The sequence below is a fragment of the Eleutherodactylus coqui genome, chromosome 5 (assembly GCF_035609145.1).
Source record: "Eleutherodactylus coqui strain aEleCoq1 chromosome 5, aEleCoq1.hap1, whole genome shotgun sequence".
Taxonomy (NCBI): Eukaryota; Metazoa; Chordata; class Amphibia; order Anura; family Eleutherodactylidae; genus Eleutherodactylus; species Eleutherodactylus coqui.
This window is the reverse complement of record NC_089841.1, coordinates 124,203,837-124,222,580: the sequence shown is the minus strand read 5'-3', so window position 1 is coordinate 124,222,580 and position 18,744 is coordinate 124,203,837. Positions and strand designations below refer to the sequence as shown.

The following is an 18,744-nucleotide window of genomic DNA, read 5'->3' as shown; positions in this document are numbered from 1 at the left end:
CAGTTGTTTTTTCACAGCTGACACTTGCCCACAACAGCTGCGCTCACGCCAATTGCAGCAGTTAACCCTTTAAATACTGGCAATTCTGACAGCAGCATTTAAATGCAGCAGAGTTCCGGGCCTGGAGCATCTTTCCTGCTTGTAGCGTGCACAACCTACGTCATCCACAGGACGGGCAGATTTGACTTTGGACTCATTCACATGGGCGTAAGCACTTTACGTTCCATTAATTTGCTGCATATTCACGGACCAAAAAGCGCCCCATCACTGTGTATTTCAGACTTCCTGCAAAGAGTACCAGACAGTGCAAGGAGACCCCCCCCCCTCCCAACCCAATTATCTATTCATAAATTTCAGAAGGAGGAAGGACGCAACGTAGCGTTCTGATAGCAGATGCTCCGGTGTTGTCATTTCATGGGGAATAGAATTATTTACAAAAACAGAATTCGGAAAGGAGAACAGGTACTTTTTCAACAGCAGCATCAGGCTATGTCCCAGAGGAATTCGCAATCTAACTTCACTCTTAGGCCAGTCACACCACAACGTCAGCAAAACGCTGCGATTTGTATCAGCCTTTTTAAATGCCCTATACAGCATTCAACAGTGCCTAATGCACCGATCACTGTGATGGAGAGGGGGGGGGGGGGTTAAAAAGCGTGAAAATGCACCAAAATAGAGCAGACAGCGCTCAAAAATCTCCTTGGGCCGCTCTCACACCAGCTGCTTTTTACAGCAATTGCGGTACAAAACTCCCTTTGATTTCAATGGGCCCTCACATCCCTGCGCTCGAACGCGGCGTCTCTAGCACTGCAATTTTTGTGCGTTTTAAAGATAATGATTGGGCACTTTAAAAAAAAAGCGCTGTCAAACGCTGTGGTAAAAATGCTGCGATTTCGAGCAGCATATTCTGAACGCACGTGACAGTGGCCTCATACACATCTGTGCCTTCATATTTTGTCTAGCGCTTTGTATTACAAAGCGTCAATCAGAGTGCGCCACAGTACGGTGCGTCCTTATGGCACTATATGGTCCCAGAAGCAGTGAATACACCCTTATTGGAGTTCCCATTCAGTCTGCTTTTAATAAAAGTTCTGAATTAGTATGCCACATACTGACAGCAGCACTATCTTTAAAAAGAGTACCTAACTTTTCGGATGACATTTCAGAAAAAGCTGTGGTGTGTACATGAGGAATAGCACTATTTCTGACCATTATCACTCGCATCCTGTATTTTCCCAACTTTCCCCTCTGCAGGGTATATTTCGGATTCTCGAGCATATGGTAATTGCATATTACGCCGGTGGGTTTTGTGAGCATAATATGCTGTACCAATATCACATAGGTAGCCATGTTGCCACGCACATGAATTGCGTGTATTAAACGCGCAAGAAGAATCACAATGTTCTATCTTTCCACGAATTATGCGCATACATGCCAGTGCCAGCTGCAGATCGGACAGCTTCCATTGACTTCAATGGAAGCCATCCGCGCTGCAATAGGACATGCCGCGATTTTCCTTCCGCGAGCGGAAAAACAACAATTAATTTCCACTAGTGGACATGGAAAAGCGATTTTCCATAGCATGGCTATGGGCAGTATTTGCTGTGGACGCCCACTCTGGATGCCACAATGCGAATGTGTCCATTAGGCCTTATTACAGGAGGTGTAGCAAGCCACCAGAAACAGGACCCCTGTTCTGGGGATCAGTGGGGGTCTCAGCAATGCTGGTACAACCCCTTTAAGCCACAGTGGTTGTTCTATTACCACTAAACCTTCAGGCAGATGAATTTCCCAAGCTCATGGTTATATACTTTATCTCATCAACAAGCATATTGATAAAGCAACACTTTTACTTGAGGTTTCTTTGCATAGCACACATGCAATAAGCTCACCACTGACATTCTTCACCAGGATTGTTAAAAGCCACTTTATGGAAGCCGTCTCAGTATGCCCCTTGTACCTGCATTTCTTTCTGTAGCTGAAGGTGACGTTGGGTTACATTCTGCATACTTGTCTCTCAACATGAAGTATAATACCAGGAAGTATCACTACAAGATAGCATTACATAGAATATAGAGCGCTTCATGCCATCACAGTAACTACTAGTGTTTATTAGGTGGAGTCAGGCTTTGCTGCTGCACACCGATTCTATTAGTTCATGGGCTAAACTTTAGGCTGTAGGGAAAGTAATGTTTGAGAAAGAGGTTGTGCATTTCAACACTACATTTTGTAAATCAAAATGGTCAGCTAAGTGATACCTAAAACACAATTAGATCCGTGTTCAGGTTTCTGTAGGTTTCTAGATAAATAAAGACTAGATCATCCTCGGGATAGCCGCCACTCAGGATCCCTGCTGATAAGCTGACTGAAGAGGCCACGGCACAGAGGCGAGCACCACGGTCTCTTCTCAGGCCTGTGACATGTTCAGCATTCAAGTAAAACAGGACCAAGCTGCTATACTAGGCACAACCACTATGAAATGTACGGCGCTGTGTCTCGTATGCAGTGGTGACAGCTGTGCTCATGCAAGCGCTGCAGCCACGTTAATCAGCCGATTGTCGCAGGTCTTAAGCAGCAGACCTTCAGCTATGCAATACTGATTATCTGCCCTGAAGATAGACTAAGTGCCAGAAACCTCCTTTAATTCCTTAGTGAAAGTCAATATGTCTTTTTTTTTACAGCAGTCACCAAAAAGCTTTAAATCGGCACATTCGCCTTTTTACAGCAGTGCAGGTGTCATGTGCTGGTAAAAGCTGAAGCTCATTAGTTAACAGCGAGGCTCCTGCTCTAACAGCTGGGAGCGGAGACACCTTTGTTTGACGGTTTAAAATCCATATATTAGCAATCAAACGATTGTATCTTTAAGTTCCCTTGCGGAACTAAATAAAGTGCTAAAGTTCAATGAAGTTTAGTTAAGAAAAAAAAAAAGTTTATGTACCCCATAAGTGATACCATTAAAAATACAACTTGTCCGGCACTTACCTGAAGTGGACTGAAAAAAATAAAAGGTTATGAAAAGTCATAAAAGATAGCTTGCTCACTAACCCCATAGTGACCAGCCTATTTTGTGCCTTGAGGACCAAGCGATTTTCCTTGTTGCATTGCAAGAGCCATACCTTATTGACATCGCCTAGGAGGGCTTGTATATTTGGGTCAAGTTGTATATTTTAATGGCAGCCCTCTTATGATGTGTTGTATAACTTATTTTGTTGAGGTCCGATCTGGTTCCCTACTCGTTGGTGAGATATAGAAAAGATTGAATCGTGGGATATTTGGCTGTATAGATTATGAAGTATAACTACAGGTTTCTTCATATTCTGATGAGTATTATGGGTACCTAGTTCACGCCCCTCATTGTAATAGGTGATTAGAGTAATGGAAGCTTATGACAGATAACTGATGGAAATATTTCAGTGTCTCTCGTATCATAGGGAATGCTCAAAATGTTCATTTCAATAAAGATCTTTTCTTTATCAACCTGTAAAAGTTCTATATGGATGGTTCTTATAGTTTTCATTTCTTTATAACTCTGCTCTATTTTGTATTGAAGCATAGTGGGAGGTTAGCTCCCCCGTTTTAGACATAGAGGTCGTTATGGGAAAACTCATGTGAACTAATTGATAAATAGCTGTGTGGCAATACCTGGGAGGTTTGCAGCAATATAATATAAAGGTTGAGCCGTTGTGGGTTGTAGACAGCCGGCATAATGATCTCCAGGGTAACTCCAACGCCTGCGCAGCTGACAAACTACGCTGTTCGTTCTCGCGTATGTGTGGCTTTGATGCTTGAGATGGGCTTATAAAGCACCGCAATATTTCATGTGGCGCATGCGCGAGCTGCCTGTATCCCCAGCACTCTGAGTTCTCACGCATGCGTGGTTCTACTGTAGGAAACCAGCATGAGTATTGCATGGTGATGATTGATCGGGTACTTGCGCAGTAGATCCATATAGACGCTGGAACTAGTGAATGTTGGTGTAAGCACAAGAATGGAGCACATCTGACACTATGTTGTATTTCTTAAGATTGTCAAAGCCCTTGCGAGGTCGAAACGTAGCATTTTATTCTTGGAATGGAGGAATAAAGCCATCTGAATTTTTTTTGCACCACTTGCTTTCTTTTATGGACTACTGTCATGTGATTGGTCACCTGTGTGAGAGTCCATGGTCACGTGACCAGGGGGTGATCAGTATGTGCAGGACTCTGCTGTGCTGCTTTTCATGCCTGTTGTATGAAGAGTGCACGTGGCAGAGCTGTGTGCGCGCGGCGTGCACGTGGCAGAGCTGTGTGCGCGCGGCGTGCACGTGGCAGAGCTGTGTAGCGCATTGAGCAGAGGTTGGACCCGATGACCCTGGAGGTCTCTTCCAACTCTACCATTCTAATACCGCAGTCTGTCTACAAACCCCCCACTGAACAGATGTGCCTCTGATTACATGCAAGTAAAGGGAGATGGTCGTTTTCCTGATAGGGAGACAAACTATGACTGAGAATGCGTGCCCTATGCTAGACAGTATCCCCACCTAATCCCCTTCGAATAACTGTGGCACAATATGGAGGCTCATGAACTACAATACATAAAACATAGGACAACCAGCATTTTGTAATGCACAGATGGTATTAAGCCTGGAAGGACCTGTTTCACCAGACTTTTTTGCCTTTAAAATAATAATTTAATGATGGAGTATGGCACTACAGTTTTGTAAAAAATGCTAAAAATACATGTACAGGCTAGATGTGAGATGTGGAAATCCAGTAATCTCCTAGAACGCAACTCAGTAAAAAAAAAAAAGAAAAGTTCTGACAGAGTGAAGTCACCAGGTTCTGCTACAGCAAAGGGGAACATCCTCTTTTTATTTTTACGTATTTGCAGTGTCAGCGCCGCACTGCAGTGTATAGTAACGGCCCTTTTCCACCAGCCGACCGTCTTTAATAACTGCAGGAGCGCTGATGTCACCACTAAGGTCGCCAGCGCTCGTGCAGAGCGTTTACACAGAGAGACTTGCCGCTGGCTCGCGGGCTTCTTACTCAGCGTTTCCCCTCCTAAGGGAAGCGCTGAGCATTTAAACAGGAGAAACAAGCGAGCCAGCAATGTATTTTAAGCTGACTAAAGTCATCTTAACAAACCACGAATGACAAGCGAGCTATTTTTTGCACTCACACGCAACAATTATCGCTCAAATTCGTTGGTTTGAACACACTTTGAGCGATAATGGTTACATATAAATGGGCTTTAACGCAATATACTAAACAGACTTGTACCATAGGGGGGAGGGGGGCTTATCAGGAATTTGCATGTCCCAGGCAGTAGCTCCAAGCCATTATTCCCATTGCATTAGTTCCTTGCCTCATAGGATTCTTTACCTTTAGTGCCTAATTAGTGCAGCCAATGGACTAATGTAAGGGCATAGATTATATCTGCACCAAAGTCTGTTTGGAGCCTGTAACGCAGATCTAGCAAAAACTCCCAGAAGAAATAGTGCACCATTGTGTCTCAGAAAATGCTACCATATCAGCTGGATGAACCCCACTGCAGAGCGTTTGCACTAAGCAATTTCAAAAGCTGCCATTGAAATGAATGTAGCGGCAAAACACATGGGTGACCTACACAACCCCCATACTCAGGATCATTGGGGGGGGTCACAGCAGTCAGACCCCAGTCAGCATAAAACATGAACTCAGTATTAAAATGAAACAAGGTTTGCCAGGTCCAAGGCAACAGATACTACAGGCCGCTGCTGCAAGTATGTCGCCGCTATCAGACGCAGCTTCCAGAGCGGTGAGGAAACGGCCAAGGAAGCAGCTCGATAGCGGTGATATGAGGCAACAGGGTGAAGCATCTGTCACTTTACACCAGGATATCACAATGCTAGATAAGCTGAAGTCACGCAATGCAGAAAAGACTGCACTCACATGAGGCCGATTTTCTGTTGCAGATTTTACCACAAATCCATGGATTTTGCTGCCAATTTGAGGCTATGCATTGCAAAGGGTGAAATCCACAATGAGATGCTGTGGATCTAAAATGCGCTCTGCGTGCCAATTACACACACCGTACGGATGAGATTTACTAGGTAAATAGGCCAGTATTCTGGCTCATAACACTGACACACATGCTTTGCGTCACGCCACACTGTGGTATAAGAAAAGTTGCAAATTTATGCACAAACTGGCATTTGCGGAAAAATTACAACTTTTCCCCTCTTTGCATTGGGCTTGACACTTTTCGGAAAAGTGGGTGAAGTTTTCAGGAAGGCGCAGCAGCTTTATGCGTGTATTTATGAGAAGGCTCATGGAGGAGCCGGGGATGCGGCCAATACATGGTGAGGCACGCGCCTCTTCAGGTATTAAATGCGCTGGGGAAAAATCATATAAGCCTGGCACCAGATGTCGAGCTTAGTAAATTTACTCCTATATGTGCCTTGCTTGACTCAGCAAAAAGAGTGGTCTAAGTGGAAAGGGGCAAGGCTTTAAGGGGTTTTCCAGGGAAATGCTACTGATCACCTATTAATGACCTATCCTGAAGATGGGTGATCGGCTAGGGTCTACCGCTCAGCAACCCAGCCGATCAGTTGATCGGGCACTCGCTGTCAGCACCAGAATACAGAAGATATGGAACAAAAGCTGCTGCTCCGACTCCTGTAATGGTGGGTGGTTGTAACTGCATTCATAGCAGTCATAGATTTTAATGAGAGCTGCACCTGCAATTGCCAGTGCTGGCCACTACAAAAAGGGATCAACGTCTGCTCTGTACCCATTGTAGCCCTGACAGAGGGCACCTGATCTGATGATTGGCCTGGGTCTCCAGCAGCAGACCCCACTTGATCAACCACTGATGACCTATCCTGTGATATAAGGAAGATCCGCAGCAGACAAGGAGAGGATGTAAAAGTTGATCTTTTATTCCAATTCCATAAAAATAGATGGTACAGGCAGCGACGTTTCGACCATTACTGGTCTTTATCAAGCATGATAAAGATGCTTGATAAAGACCAGTAATGGTCGAAACGTCGCTGCCTGTACCATCTATTTTTAAGGAATTGGAATAAAAGATCAACTTTTACATCATCTCCTTGTCTGCTGCGGATCTTCCTTATATCACAAGTCTGCAACATGTAGAGGTTGGTCCACCTGTGATAGGGTTAATGTGTCAGAAGGGCGGACTCGGCTGTTTAAGTCTGAAGGAACACGCCAGTGACACGTGCTCCTAGGTAAAACTAGTGTGAGGTTAGGAAGATTTATGATACGTATACTTACCTTTATGATTGAGCGTGTTATGTTCTCATATGTGGAAAGGTATAGCCGTGCTTTGTGACGGCTGATTTCTCCAGAATATTATTGAGGTTTTGGTCATTGAAAATAATCGTCAGTCTCTGTGTATAGCTAAATGTCCTGTCTAGATCGTGTACAAGAAGTGCTCTTGGGGATTACTAGACGGTGGGTTGTTAAAGGTAGATGAGATATATATATACCTTGAGCCGTTGTGGGTATTCTCCAGTAATCCCGTCTGTCTGGTACTATAGAAAGAATGTGCAGTGTTTATTGTTGGGGGGAGGGCTGCTGGTAAGAGAGTGAACTGAAAGCTTTTTCAATTAACCCTTTCTGTTTCCTTTGTCTTTTCTGAGTGGGAAGGACACGGATTACTTACCGGTAGTCCCTTTTCCAGGAGTCATCACGACGGCCCCATTACATATGGAGGTTGCCCTCTGACCCAGGTAGGGACAGGAAGAGTTTAAAAGCACCTCCCTTTCCACCCATGCTTCAGTGACTTATAAATCATTACGGTGGACAATGTTTACTAAACCAAATTTTACCTTTATTCGGTCATATTTACATTTGAAGAACATAAATTATTCTTAAAGGGGAGGGAACTATGGGCCGTCGTGATGACTCCTGGAAAAGGGACTACCGGTAAGTAATCCGTGTCCTTCCAGAGCGTCATCCCGACGGCCCCATTACATATGGAGTATACCAAATTATACGTGGCCCTAGGGTGGGACTACTGCCTGAAGGACTTTACGTCCGTAACTCAGGTCTTTGTCCGACTGGACGTTAACCCTGTAATGTCGGGTAAATGTATGTATACTCGACCAGGTCGCCGCCTTGCAGATCTGCTCGGCAGACGCCTGGCCTTTTTCTGCCCAAGAGGAGGAAAGAGAGCGAGTGGAGTGAGCTCTAATTTTTCCCGGAGGGTCGAGACCCCTGGCTTTATATGCCTCTTGGATGGCGGTCTTGATCCACCTCGCGATGGTGCTCTTAGTTGCCGTCTTTCCTTTTGCCGGCCCCTGAAATTGAATGAAGAGGTTATTATTTTTACGGAAAGAGCGGGTGGCCTCTAGGTACGCTAGAACAGCTCTCCTAACGTCTAGGTTATGAAATTCTCTCTCTTTCTCGTTACGGGGATTTTGACAGAAGGAGGGCAGAGTGATCGTCTGCTCCCTATGAAATTTTGACACTACCTTCGGAAGGAAGGCTGGGTCTAGTTTGAAGGTAATCCTGTCGTCTTGTATTACCATGTATGGTTCAATACATTGTAATGCTTGCAATTCCCCTATTCTCCGAGCCGATGTTATGGCAACTAAAAGGGTAACTTTTAGTGTGAGCAGCCTCAAGGAGAGTTGTGAGAGGGGTTCGAAGGGGGATTGGCAAAAGCTAGTTAAGACTATATTTAGGTCCCAGGTAGGAAAGGTTTCTCTAACAAAGGGTCGAAGCCGTTCTGCCCCTTTGAGAAACCTACGCACCCAGCGGTGTTCTGCCAAGGGAAAATCTAGATAGGACCCTAGTGCTGCTGTATGGACTTTAAGGGTTCTAGGACTAAGGCCTTTTTCTAGGCCTGCCTGCAAAAATTCCAGGATTACGGGAATGTCAATTCCTGGGATTTTCCCTGGCTCTATTTTACAGAACTCTGTGAATTTTTTCCATATCCTATCGTAGATGGCTATCGTGATAGGTTTACGGCTTTTTGTTAGGGTAGTAATTACATTATGGGAGAGTCCCTTCCCACGCAGTATCATGCTTTCAGCATCCATGCTGCTAGCTTCAATTTCTCGACCCCTGGGTATGTTAGTGGGCCCTGGAGGAGAAGATCTTCTACGGCTGGTAGTAGGAATGGACCCTGGATCGCCAAGGCTTTTAGCAGGGGATACCAGGGCCTTTTGTCCCACATAGGGGCAACTAGTATGACTGACGCCCGGCTGGTTTGGATTTTCCTGAGGGTGCGGGGGATCAGTGGGAAGGGAGGAAAGGCGTAGGCTAGGTCCATGTCCCAGCTTTGGGACAGGGCGTCTACCCCGCGTGGATTGTCTCTGGGGTTCAGCGAGTAAAAGTCCTGGCACTTTGAATTTCTCTTCGTGGCGAACAGGTCTATCTGCGGTTCTCCCCACTGGCAGATTAGTTGGTCGAAGACTCGCTGATTCAGTCCCCATTCTCCTGGATGGATGCTCTGTCTGCTCAGGAAGTCGGCAGCGACGTTTGTGGACCCTTTTAAGTGGATCGCTGAGAGGGACAGCACGTTGGATTCCGCCCAGCGGAGTATCTCTGTTGCCAGTCGTTGCAGGTGCGGGTGTCGCGTTCCCCCCTGGTGACGAACAAATGACAGAGCTGTCATATTATCGGTTAGGATTTTGACATGCCTTCCTTTTATAAGGGGTTCTGCCGCCTGAAGGGCTTCCCAGATTGCCCTTAGTTCTCTGAAATTGGATGAGCGTTTAGCTACTTGGGGGTCCCAAATCCCCTGTAGATTTTGGTCGGCTACTTGGGCTCCCCATCCCGTTTTGCTGGCATCTGTTGTGATGGGTACGGTAGATTCTTGTGACCAAGAGGTACCTTTGCTTAGGTTCCTCTGTGAGGTCCACCAGCGTAGGGACTCTTTGACTCGGACGGACAGGCTCACCTTCTTATCCAGGGATGTCTGCCGTTTGTCCCAGTTGGCAAGGATAAATCCTTGTAATTGCCGGGTATGGGCCTGTGCCCATGGGACTATCTGAATGCAAGCCGTCAGGATGCCCAGCACCTTCATTGTTTCTCTAATGGAAACCGCCGTAGCCTGACAGAAGGATTTTACTCTTTGGGTGAGGTCTTCCTTCCTAGATGATGGAAGCCGGGATTCCTGGATGTGGGAGTCTAGTAATACTCCCAGGTACACCTTTTGTGTACCAGGGTTCAGGTCGGACTTCTGCTTGTTAACTATCCACCCTAAACTGTTTAGGGTGGATAAGACCATGGATAGGTCTATACGCATGGTCTTCTCCGTCCTTGACACCAACAAAAAGTCATCCAGATACGGAAATATGCGGATCTGATTCCGCCTGAAGTAGGCTACCATCTCTATAACGATTTTCGTGAATACCCGAGGGGCGGTGGAGATTCCGAATGGAAGGGCCGTGAATTGGTAATGTTGGATCTTGTCTCCCTCCCGCAGAGCAAACCTCAGGTACTTGTGATGGGCTGCCGTTATTGGGACATGGTAATATGCATCTTTAAGATCTATGGTGCACATTACACTATCTCGATCTATTAGTGGGACGATGGATCTTACTGTTTCCATCTTGAATTTTTTGTACGAGATAAATTGATTTAGGGCTTTAAGATTAAATATAGTCCTAATGGAACCATTCGGTTTTTTTATTAGAAATAGGGGGGAATAGAATCCCTCACCCCTTTCGTAATCGCGGACTTGTGTAATGACCCCTAGGTCCTTAAGTTCCTGAACGCCTTTTATGAGGTTCCCTTGTTCCTGTAGGGACCCCGGGGAGGTTATAAGGAATCTCCTAGGGGGTAGCGAGTGGAATTCAATTTGGTACCCTGCTTCGATTATTCGGAGTACCCAGGGGTTAGACGTTACCCCTTGCCACTGGCTTAGATAGCCCGCTAATCTACCCCCTGTTTGTTCAGGGGAGGGTTGGACTTCCTTACCCCGACCTCCCTTGGGGTACGACCATCTTCCAGTCTTCCCTTTCCCTTTAACTTCGGGAGGAGGCTGGCGCATCCTCTTCGGGAAGGATGGTTTCCTGAAAGGTTGTCTGTCAGGCAGGGTTTTACTCTTGTCGCCGACTTTTTCCAGGATTTTGTCCAGGACGGGCCCAAACATATATTCCCCTTGGAAGGGGATGGCGCAGAGCTTATTTTTGGATGTAATGTCTGCGGCCCAAGTCTTCAGCCATAGTGCCCTTCTCGCTGAGTTGCTGAGGACTCCGGTTTTTGCCCCGTATCTTACCGTCTCCGCTGATGCGTCAGCCAGGAAGGCGGTAGCCATTTTTAAGAGGGGGAGACAGCTGGCCAACTCCTCTCTGGGGGCCCGATCCTTTATGGAGGCTTCTAGCCTGTTTAGCCAGAGCGCCATGGATCTAGCCACTGAGGTTGAGGCTATGTTAGCCTCGATGGTGAGGGATGTTGCCTCCCAGGCTTTCTTCATTAATCCGTCGATTTTTTTATCCATCGGATCGGATAGCTGGGAGGTGTCCTCGAAGGGCAAGAGGGTCTTCTTGGCCACTTTTGCGATCTGGATGTCCACCTTGGGGGTTTCCCTGTACAGGCGGACGTCCTCGGTAGCGAATGCGAGCCGGTTTCGGATCTCTTTTGGAACAGTGATCCTTTTTTCCGGTTCCTGCCATTCATCTATGATCACTTGCTGCAGCGTCTGGTTGACTGGGAACATGATCTTTCTTCTAGATCGGAGGCCGCCAAACATCTCATCCTGGATTGTTCTCGGCGGGTTATCTTCCTCAATTTGCATTGTTTCCCTCACCGCCTTGATGAGGTGCGCAATGTCGTTTGATGAGAAGTAATATTTCTTCTCGTCTTCTATGGGAACCGGTGGGTCCTCTAATTCCCCTTCGGATAGGAGCTCCAGCGATTCACCGGAGATCGAACTCGCCGACTCGGTCTGTCTAGGTCTTTTAGGGACCCGTGACGGACCTGGCTGGGCCTGGGGAAGGGACGCCATGGAAGCCTGCAGCTCTTCCCTTATCATGCAGCGGATATCGGATTTGAATGCTGCTTTCTCCTCTGCGAGAATTTTCCCCGTGCATCTGTGAAGGCAGAGCAATTCACTGTTATAGCAGTGCAAGCGTTGGATTCAGGAGCATTACTTGCGGTAATACACTCACTCCTCGCATAGGGGTTTTTTATAGCTCTCCTCGAGCCTTTTGTTGCAGAGGACGCATTTTTTCGATTTTTTCCTCGGGTCCATTTTCTTTGGACCCTCCTTATCCATCTACCCATGAAAGTGGGGGAGAGGGGAGACAAGAAAGGGAACATATATGCATCCGCTGTACAAGTGACCATTTGCGCATGTTTTGGCGTATAGCCTACTTACAGTTGGTAGGGTGTCAATCTCTCCCTCACGTGCTGAGCTGTCGCGGGTAGACATACTCACATACACTTGTCTGGCAGTCAGCAGGAACCTCCATGGAGTTTAGCCTGCTTTTATGGGGAGGATTTTCAAATTTGGCGCCATTTCCGGGTTTTCGCCGGTAGCCACGCCCCCTACGTTGTGCGCGTGACGTCACCACGCCGGATGACGTCACCGCTATGCGCCCGAGGTCCAGGGAGGCCGCCGCTGCCGTTCCCCTGCCAGGAGGAACTATCCCATCACAGCAGCGGCGGCCCGAACATGCGATCCGCGCGAGGGAGACCAGCGCTACTGGGCGACTGACGGCTCCGTCGGCAGCGCAGGTCGGGGATGCAGGGACTCTTGAGTGTGCGGCCCCGACCTCTACCCCTCCAGGGGGGCCGCACAGCGTGCGGTAAGTATTTCTTTGCGGTAAGTCTTCTTGCCTCCGCAGCTTCCTATCTCCTGCAGCTCTGGAGCTGCTCCTCTGTCCCACCGTAGGGACAGGAAGACACTGAAGCATGGGTGGAAAGGGAGGTGCTTTTAAACTCTTCCTGTCCCTACCTGGGTCAGAGGGCAACCTCCATATGTAATGGGGCCGTCGGGATGACGCTCTGGAAAGAGAGGTTATATGGGAAGAATTTTAAGAAAGCAGATTTCACAAGAGAAACACTACTGTGTCTTCGAATAGAATAGAGTTGAGCAAAGTGAGCAAGGACAAAGGTCATAGAGCTTGTGATTTGGTTACTGAACAATGGGAAAGGACCAGGAAAAGTTGCAGAAAGAAATGTTAGGTCATGGACAGGTAGGATAAGTTGTAGAAAGTTTTCAGAAGATGAGCAGGAAGCCTAGCAGAAAGAAAGGTGTTTTTAGATTGCTAGGAGGAGGTATAACATAGTTGAGAGATTGAAGAGGGGAAAGCATGTAGGGGGGTATGTGTATTGCTAATGAACAATGTAATGTCTTTGTGTTGACTACAGCCCCTCCCTGTAATGGCGGCCGTGCTTGCAATGTTTACAATCCAACAGTGTGACTCTGCAGTAAATGTAGTGAGGCCTGCCCCCACCCTGAAGTTACTTCCCCCCATGTGCTCACTTTCAGGGTGTGTGATGTTACTTCCGGTCCCTCCCCATCCGGGACAGGACCTGGCCCCGCCCCTTCCTCCTCCAGCGGCCATCTTGCCTCACCTGGAAGTGCTGCTGCCCCTGGCCCCGCCCGGTCCTCCGGCAGCCATTTTGCCTCACCTGGGAGATTTGTAGCCCCGCCCCTTTCTGCCTCTGGCGGCCATTTTGCTGCACTTGGGAGGCCTATATATTTCCCAATGCCACTGTATCCAGTGCTAACATCATGATTGTCTGAAGTAAAGTTTTGTTTGACCAGACTTTGTTACGCTCCAAGATGTGGCCACTTTGGATGTGTGATAAGTTCAGGGAAACAAACCTTTGTGGAGATGCAGCTTGGGACATAGTAGATGACTAAGCTGGTTTATAGTGCATGGAAGATTGGAGTTGATGCATGGGGGGCAGAGACCAGGAATACATGACAGGGGACGCTCTCTCATGTTCCCAGGGGCTCTGTTTTCCACTGCCCGCTTCTCCAATGGATACTCAGACAGATGATGTTATGGAAGGCTCCTACAGATGGAATAATTTCCCTATAGTCACCCAGCAAACTTTTTCATGCAATTTGGTGAAGTAATTTTACTTTTAATGTGAAGAAAGAGGGACTGAATTGCCCAGAGTAGGATGTTAATTCATCCGTATTCTTTAGTTTTTCTTTAAGTCTTTTGTATATTCTAGTCTCAGTCTACACTGAAGCTATAATTATATTCCGACAGGAGAGTAAAAGCTAAACGCTGGCCATACCCTGAAATACTATTACACTGGGTGACGTAAAATTTGAATTGTGTGGCGCCCCCTTGTGTTAAAAAATACTAACTGCGACCTGAAAAAAAAAAAAAAAAAAAACACAACATTTTTTTTGTAAGGAGATTTTCGCTCAGACTTCGCTGTATACAATGTCACCTTGACCTACAAAGTGCTTGTTTTTGTGCCTCTTGGTTTACTAGTTTGAACGCAATGACTTTTTCCATTGAGTATTCCGCTTCAAAAGGGGGGAGGCATAGGTGATCTGGGTCATAGATGATCTAGGTGTTGTAGATCAGCTATTGGGTTTGAAAAAATAAAATAAAATAAATAAATGGAATAAGATAACAAGATTCCGAGCCATGTGAAATAAAACATCAGCACGATTATTTAGTACTAATACAGTAAGAAACTGCAGGTATGCAAACAGTTATCAGAACCTCTGTTGATAATGCATATGTTGAGCTTTTTGCAGATGGTACCAGGGTGAGGATTGATGACTCCACATCGGATATGCAGTGGTCACACAACAAGATGTCCTAGAAGCAGGAGTTCTGTCTCCGCATGTCACAGTACAAGAAGCGGAATTGAAGGCCCTCACTGAGGCGTGTAGAGTGGCGAGAGGTAAGACGGCAACCCTTTACACTGACTCCTGGTATGCATTTGGCATAGCTCATGATTACGGCCCAATATGGAAGGCCAGACAGTTTTTTTACCTTAGCAGGACAACCAATTGAGAATGGTGCAGCGGTACAGAGTCGCATGGAGGCCCTACTTCTACCTGACAAAGTTGAGAGTTCGCACCGATTCCTACACTGGAGAGGCGAGAGACGACACCCTCGCTGACAGCGCAGCAAAGGCAGCGGCCCTCAAGCCGTGGAAGAAAGAAGAAAGATACTGACAAGCATGAGTCAGTGGTAAAAAACTTTGGACATTGACAAAAATTTGGACTTTGATATGCTAAAAGACTTTTACAGTTACAAGCCAGCAAGGAAGAAAAGAATAAATGGACTAATATGGGAGCAGCAGAAACAGGACAGCGTGTGGTGAATAGTCAACAGCACTTGCCCACCACAGTTCCTGTATCCCATGATGGCCCAGCTGATGGACGCAAAGACCCACCTAGTAAAGCAGCACTGACGACGACGCTTGAAAGAGGTTGGGCGACTTCTAGGTTCTCTGTAGCTGCTGCATCATTTGTCCGGTTTAGCATGATCTATGCCATAGGTGAGTCAGGGCAGAAGTAAATTTGCCACATCACACTTGCCGGGACCACTCTACCCATTTCAGGGATTGCAAATTGACTACGTTCAGCTCCCACTTGTTGGGAAGTATGAATACGTGCTTGTTGTTGTTGATGTCTTTGCAGGTTGGAGGCCGACCCTGTTACCAAGGCAAACAAGTAGGTAACCGCAAAGAAGCTCATGAACGAGGTAAACTGTGAATATGGGGTACCAGAAGTGATTCAGAGTCAGACAGAGGTATAAACTTCACAGGTGAATGTAACATGTCATGTCTGCTCTGGGTGTATCCCAGGCCTTTTACATACTCTACCACCTTTAGTGTAGTGGAAAGGTGGAGAGACGTAGTGGCACGCTAAAAAGTAAGATACTTAAAAATGACGCCACTTTGGAAAGACTGTCATCCAATAGCCTTATACAGTGTTAGATATGAACCTAGGGGGGATTATACATTATCTCCCTACGAGATTGTTTGGGCTAGCCCCAAGGCTAGGTTGTTACTATCCTCAGTGGTTACAATTACAATCTGATGTGTTGACTAAGTATGTGATTTCCGTTGTTAAAGAACTAACCAAAGCCTATGCACAGGTGTTCTCTTCCAGACTCAGAGGCAGACACTGGGACACATATCTTGCAGCCTGGGGATTCGGTGTGCGTCAAGAAGTTCCTCAGGAAGCACCCTCTTGAGCCCCGATTTGATGGCCCCTACCAGGTGCTTCTGACTACTGCCACAGCTGTGAAACTAGCCGAAAGACTTACATGGATCCATGCTTCATACTGTAAGAAAGCTTCAGATCCGGGAGACCAGTCTTAGTTGTGCCAAAGACATTACTCTGGTTAGGGCTAGTGAGAGAGGAGGGTGGCAACTGGAATCCTTAGTCGGAAGAATATGAGGGTATGGTTACCTTCTAGTATAACTCGTCCAATGCTCAAGTAGCCGCATATTCCTTCGACTATTGTACTGTGGTCCCGTGTCTAGGCGCAAGATCCCACCGCAGGCCAGATTTAGCTCAGTCCAGCTGGTTATATGACCCATATACCCGGGGAATACAATATGTTTGCGCCACTGATAACGTCTGGGGAGAAGACTGCCGTTATTGGGGATTAGTGGGATGTAACACAGGAATAGACTGGTCCTATAAACCGCGAAGTGCCTTAAATAAGAAAGATAAGAGCGGGAAATCCCTAATTAGTCGTATAACCCTCCTTGAGAATAATAAGGACAGCAGGTATTGGAAGGCTGAACTTAGTATGTTGCTTGGTTTTAATGCGGTTTTTACATTAACCATGGGAGATCCAAGCCCAGGGGACGGGGAGACTTATAGTCTGGGGACATACCGGTACGGGAGGACAGATCCCTTAGGGAAGTTTAAAATAAGGGATATGGTAGATGCAGCCGAATGGAAGCCTTCACTTAGTCCCGTGCCCATAATTAACCCCCTCCGCCGTAAGATAAAGACCTTGACGAACATGATGATCACAGCCGACCCTACCTTTGAGGACACCTTGACAGTAGCGACTGGCTACTCTGACCAGAATCTCTGGTTGGAGTTGATGAGGTACAATGCTAACAGGAGCAACAAGTCTAACTGTTGCGTGTGCGGTAGTGCCCGACTACACTCGGGGATGGTCCCCCTAAATCTCCCTGTAGATGCTGAAGAGTGGTTTATTAGTCTCTTCACGAACATTTCCGCTAATTACACTGTCCGTGAGAAGTGGAAGAAGGAATACTCTATAACTACCTAAGTGTTTTGCACCGGAGAGAGTATTACTGACTACCCTGGAAACTACACCTGCCAGGCAAATAGGCAGGGTGGAGAGAGATTTTTGGGGAACTCACCAACGGGTATTGCTCCTCCTACAGTATGATAGGAGGGGAATAGATGCAGAATCAGGTCCAGTCCTTAGGAGACGTTTACTGGCTTTGTGGAGACATGAGGTAGAGGACCCGCCTGGAGGGTAATTGGACAGGGGAGTGTGCCTTAGTAAAGCCCTTATGCTCCTCCACATCCTGTCAGACACCAACGTTTCCCTTGTTTAAAAAAGATGAAGAGCCAGTTCCGATAATGCCAAACACATACGCTACCAAAGAAAAGGAGAAATGTACTAGTACTGTGCCTGCCCCGATCTCCTAAGATGGATTGTCAGTGGAATTCCCATTTGCCTAGGGATAGTGCAGAAGACCTTAGGTTCCGGCGAGGGCACACCCTGTGGGGTGTTAACTTGTACAGATAGAGGGTATGGATGCCAGGAAATGAGCCCAGGGAATCCATGGCCTCCCTCTGAGGTGAGGTAGGGATCCCCCCCCCTCCTAGGAGTAGGGACTTACGGGCAGTGGGAAAACCCTGACGGGTGAGGCGACTTGGACGTGTTCACCATTAGGACTATCTCCAGGAGGGACTTTGGTGTGGGTGAAGATTAGGGAGTCCCACGCCGTGCGTACCTGTTCACGCTACTAGTATTGTAACATTATGCTAGAGCGAGAAGAGAGACCCCTGGTGGTAGTTTTGATCTACACGTGTACATTGACGTCATAGGATAGCCAAGGGGAGTACCTGACAAGTTTTAAAAATTAGAGATCAAGTTAAAACTAGATTCGAGTCCATTTTCCTGATCATTAGGGTAAATAAATGTTGACTGGATTAATTATTATTATTATAATTAGCAGTGGTTTATAAATTATACTAGAGACGCCTTATAGGGACTAGTCGACCAATAGGACCTACCTCGACTATGACTTTTTAAAAAATAGAATGGCCTTAGAGACGACTTTAGCTAAAAAGGGGAGTGTCTGAAAGATGATAGGGGAGACTTGTCATACCTACATCCTAGACGACACGTGACCCGCGGGTAAAGACGCAGTTGTCATTAAGAAGCTGACCGCACTAACTAAAAAGAGCTAACTTTTGGGACCAGCACTCGCCATGGATGAGCGGGTGGTAAAGGATCCTGGCACAGACGGGCGTCGCTGTTGTATGTGAACTGATGGTTACCTTTTCTGTTCTAGTCTGCTGTGTTATCCCCTGTGTCAGAGAGACCTGTGAAACTGATGCTGGAAAAGCCGCTCCCACCATGAGTTTGCTGGATGCATCCCCAGAAGGAGTGGACAAGTCCTACACCCCCTTGAAGACCCTAAAACGAACCTTCAACGCGCTCCAGTTATAGGCTCATGCGCAGAAAACTGTGAAAATTAGATAGAGAATTAGAGGATAGACATTTTAAGGGGGGATTGTGATAGACATGATGATTGCTATTATAAAATGTCTATCGATTAATATAACCCAAATGTATTTTGTTGTTGTAATGACTTT

General features: G+C 46.7%; 2 protein-coding genes across 4 annotated transcripts in view; both read right to left on the bottom strand.

Moving 5' to 3' along the window:
- TNFAIP8 (TNF alpha induced protein 8) overlaps positions 1–18,744 on the bottom strand; it is a 95,245-nt gene that overhangs the window by 15,511 nt on the left and 60,990 nt on the right. The gene's annotated exons all lie outside the window — the stretch shown is intronic.
- Positions 7,791–12,936, bottom strand: LOC136627746 (uncharacterized). Its single transcript, XM_066603100.1, has 2 exons — positions 10,911–12,936; positions 7,791–9,573 (listed from the first exon to the last, which is right to left on the bottom strand). Exons 1-2 carry the CDS (start codon positions 11,965–11,967, stop codon positions 7,985–7,987), a joined length of 2,646 nt encoding a protein of 881 aa, XP_066459197.1. The 5' UTR covers positions 11,968–12,936; the 3' UTR covers positions 7,791–7,984.

Excerpts from the sequence above, each read along its gene's own strand:
- LOC136627746 (XM_066603100.1), bottom strand. The coding sequence starts at position 11,967 with ATGATAAGGGAAGAGCTGCAGGCTTCCATGGCGTCCCTTCCCCAGGCC. Across the intron at positions 9,574-10,910 it reads GTACCCCAAGGGAGGTCGGG|GGGGGAACGCGACACCCGCA; the intron begins GTAAGGAAGTCC and ends GTTCGTCACCAG.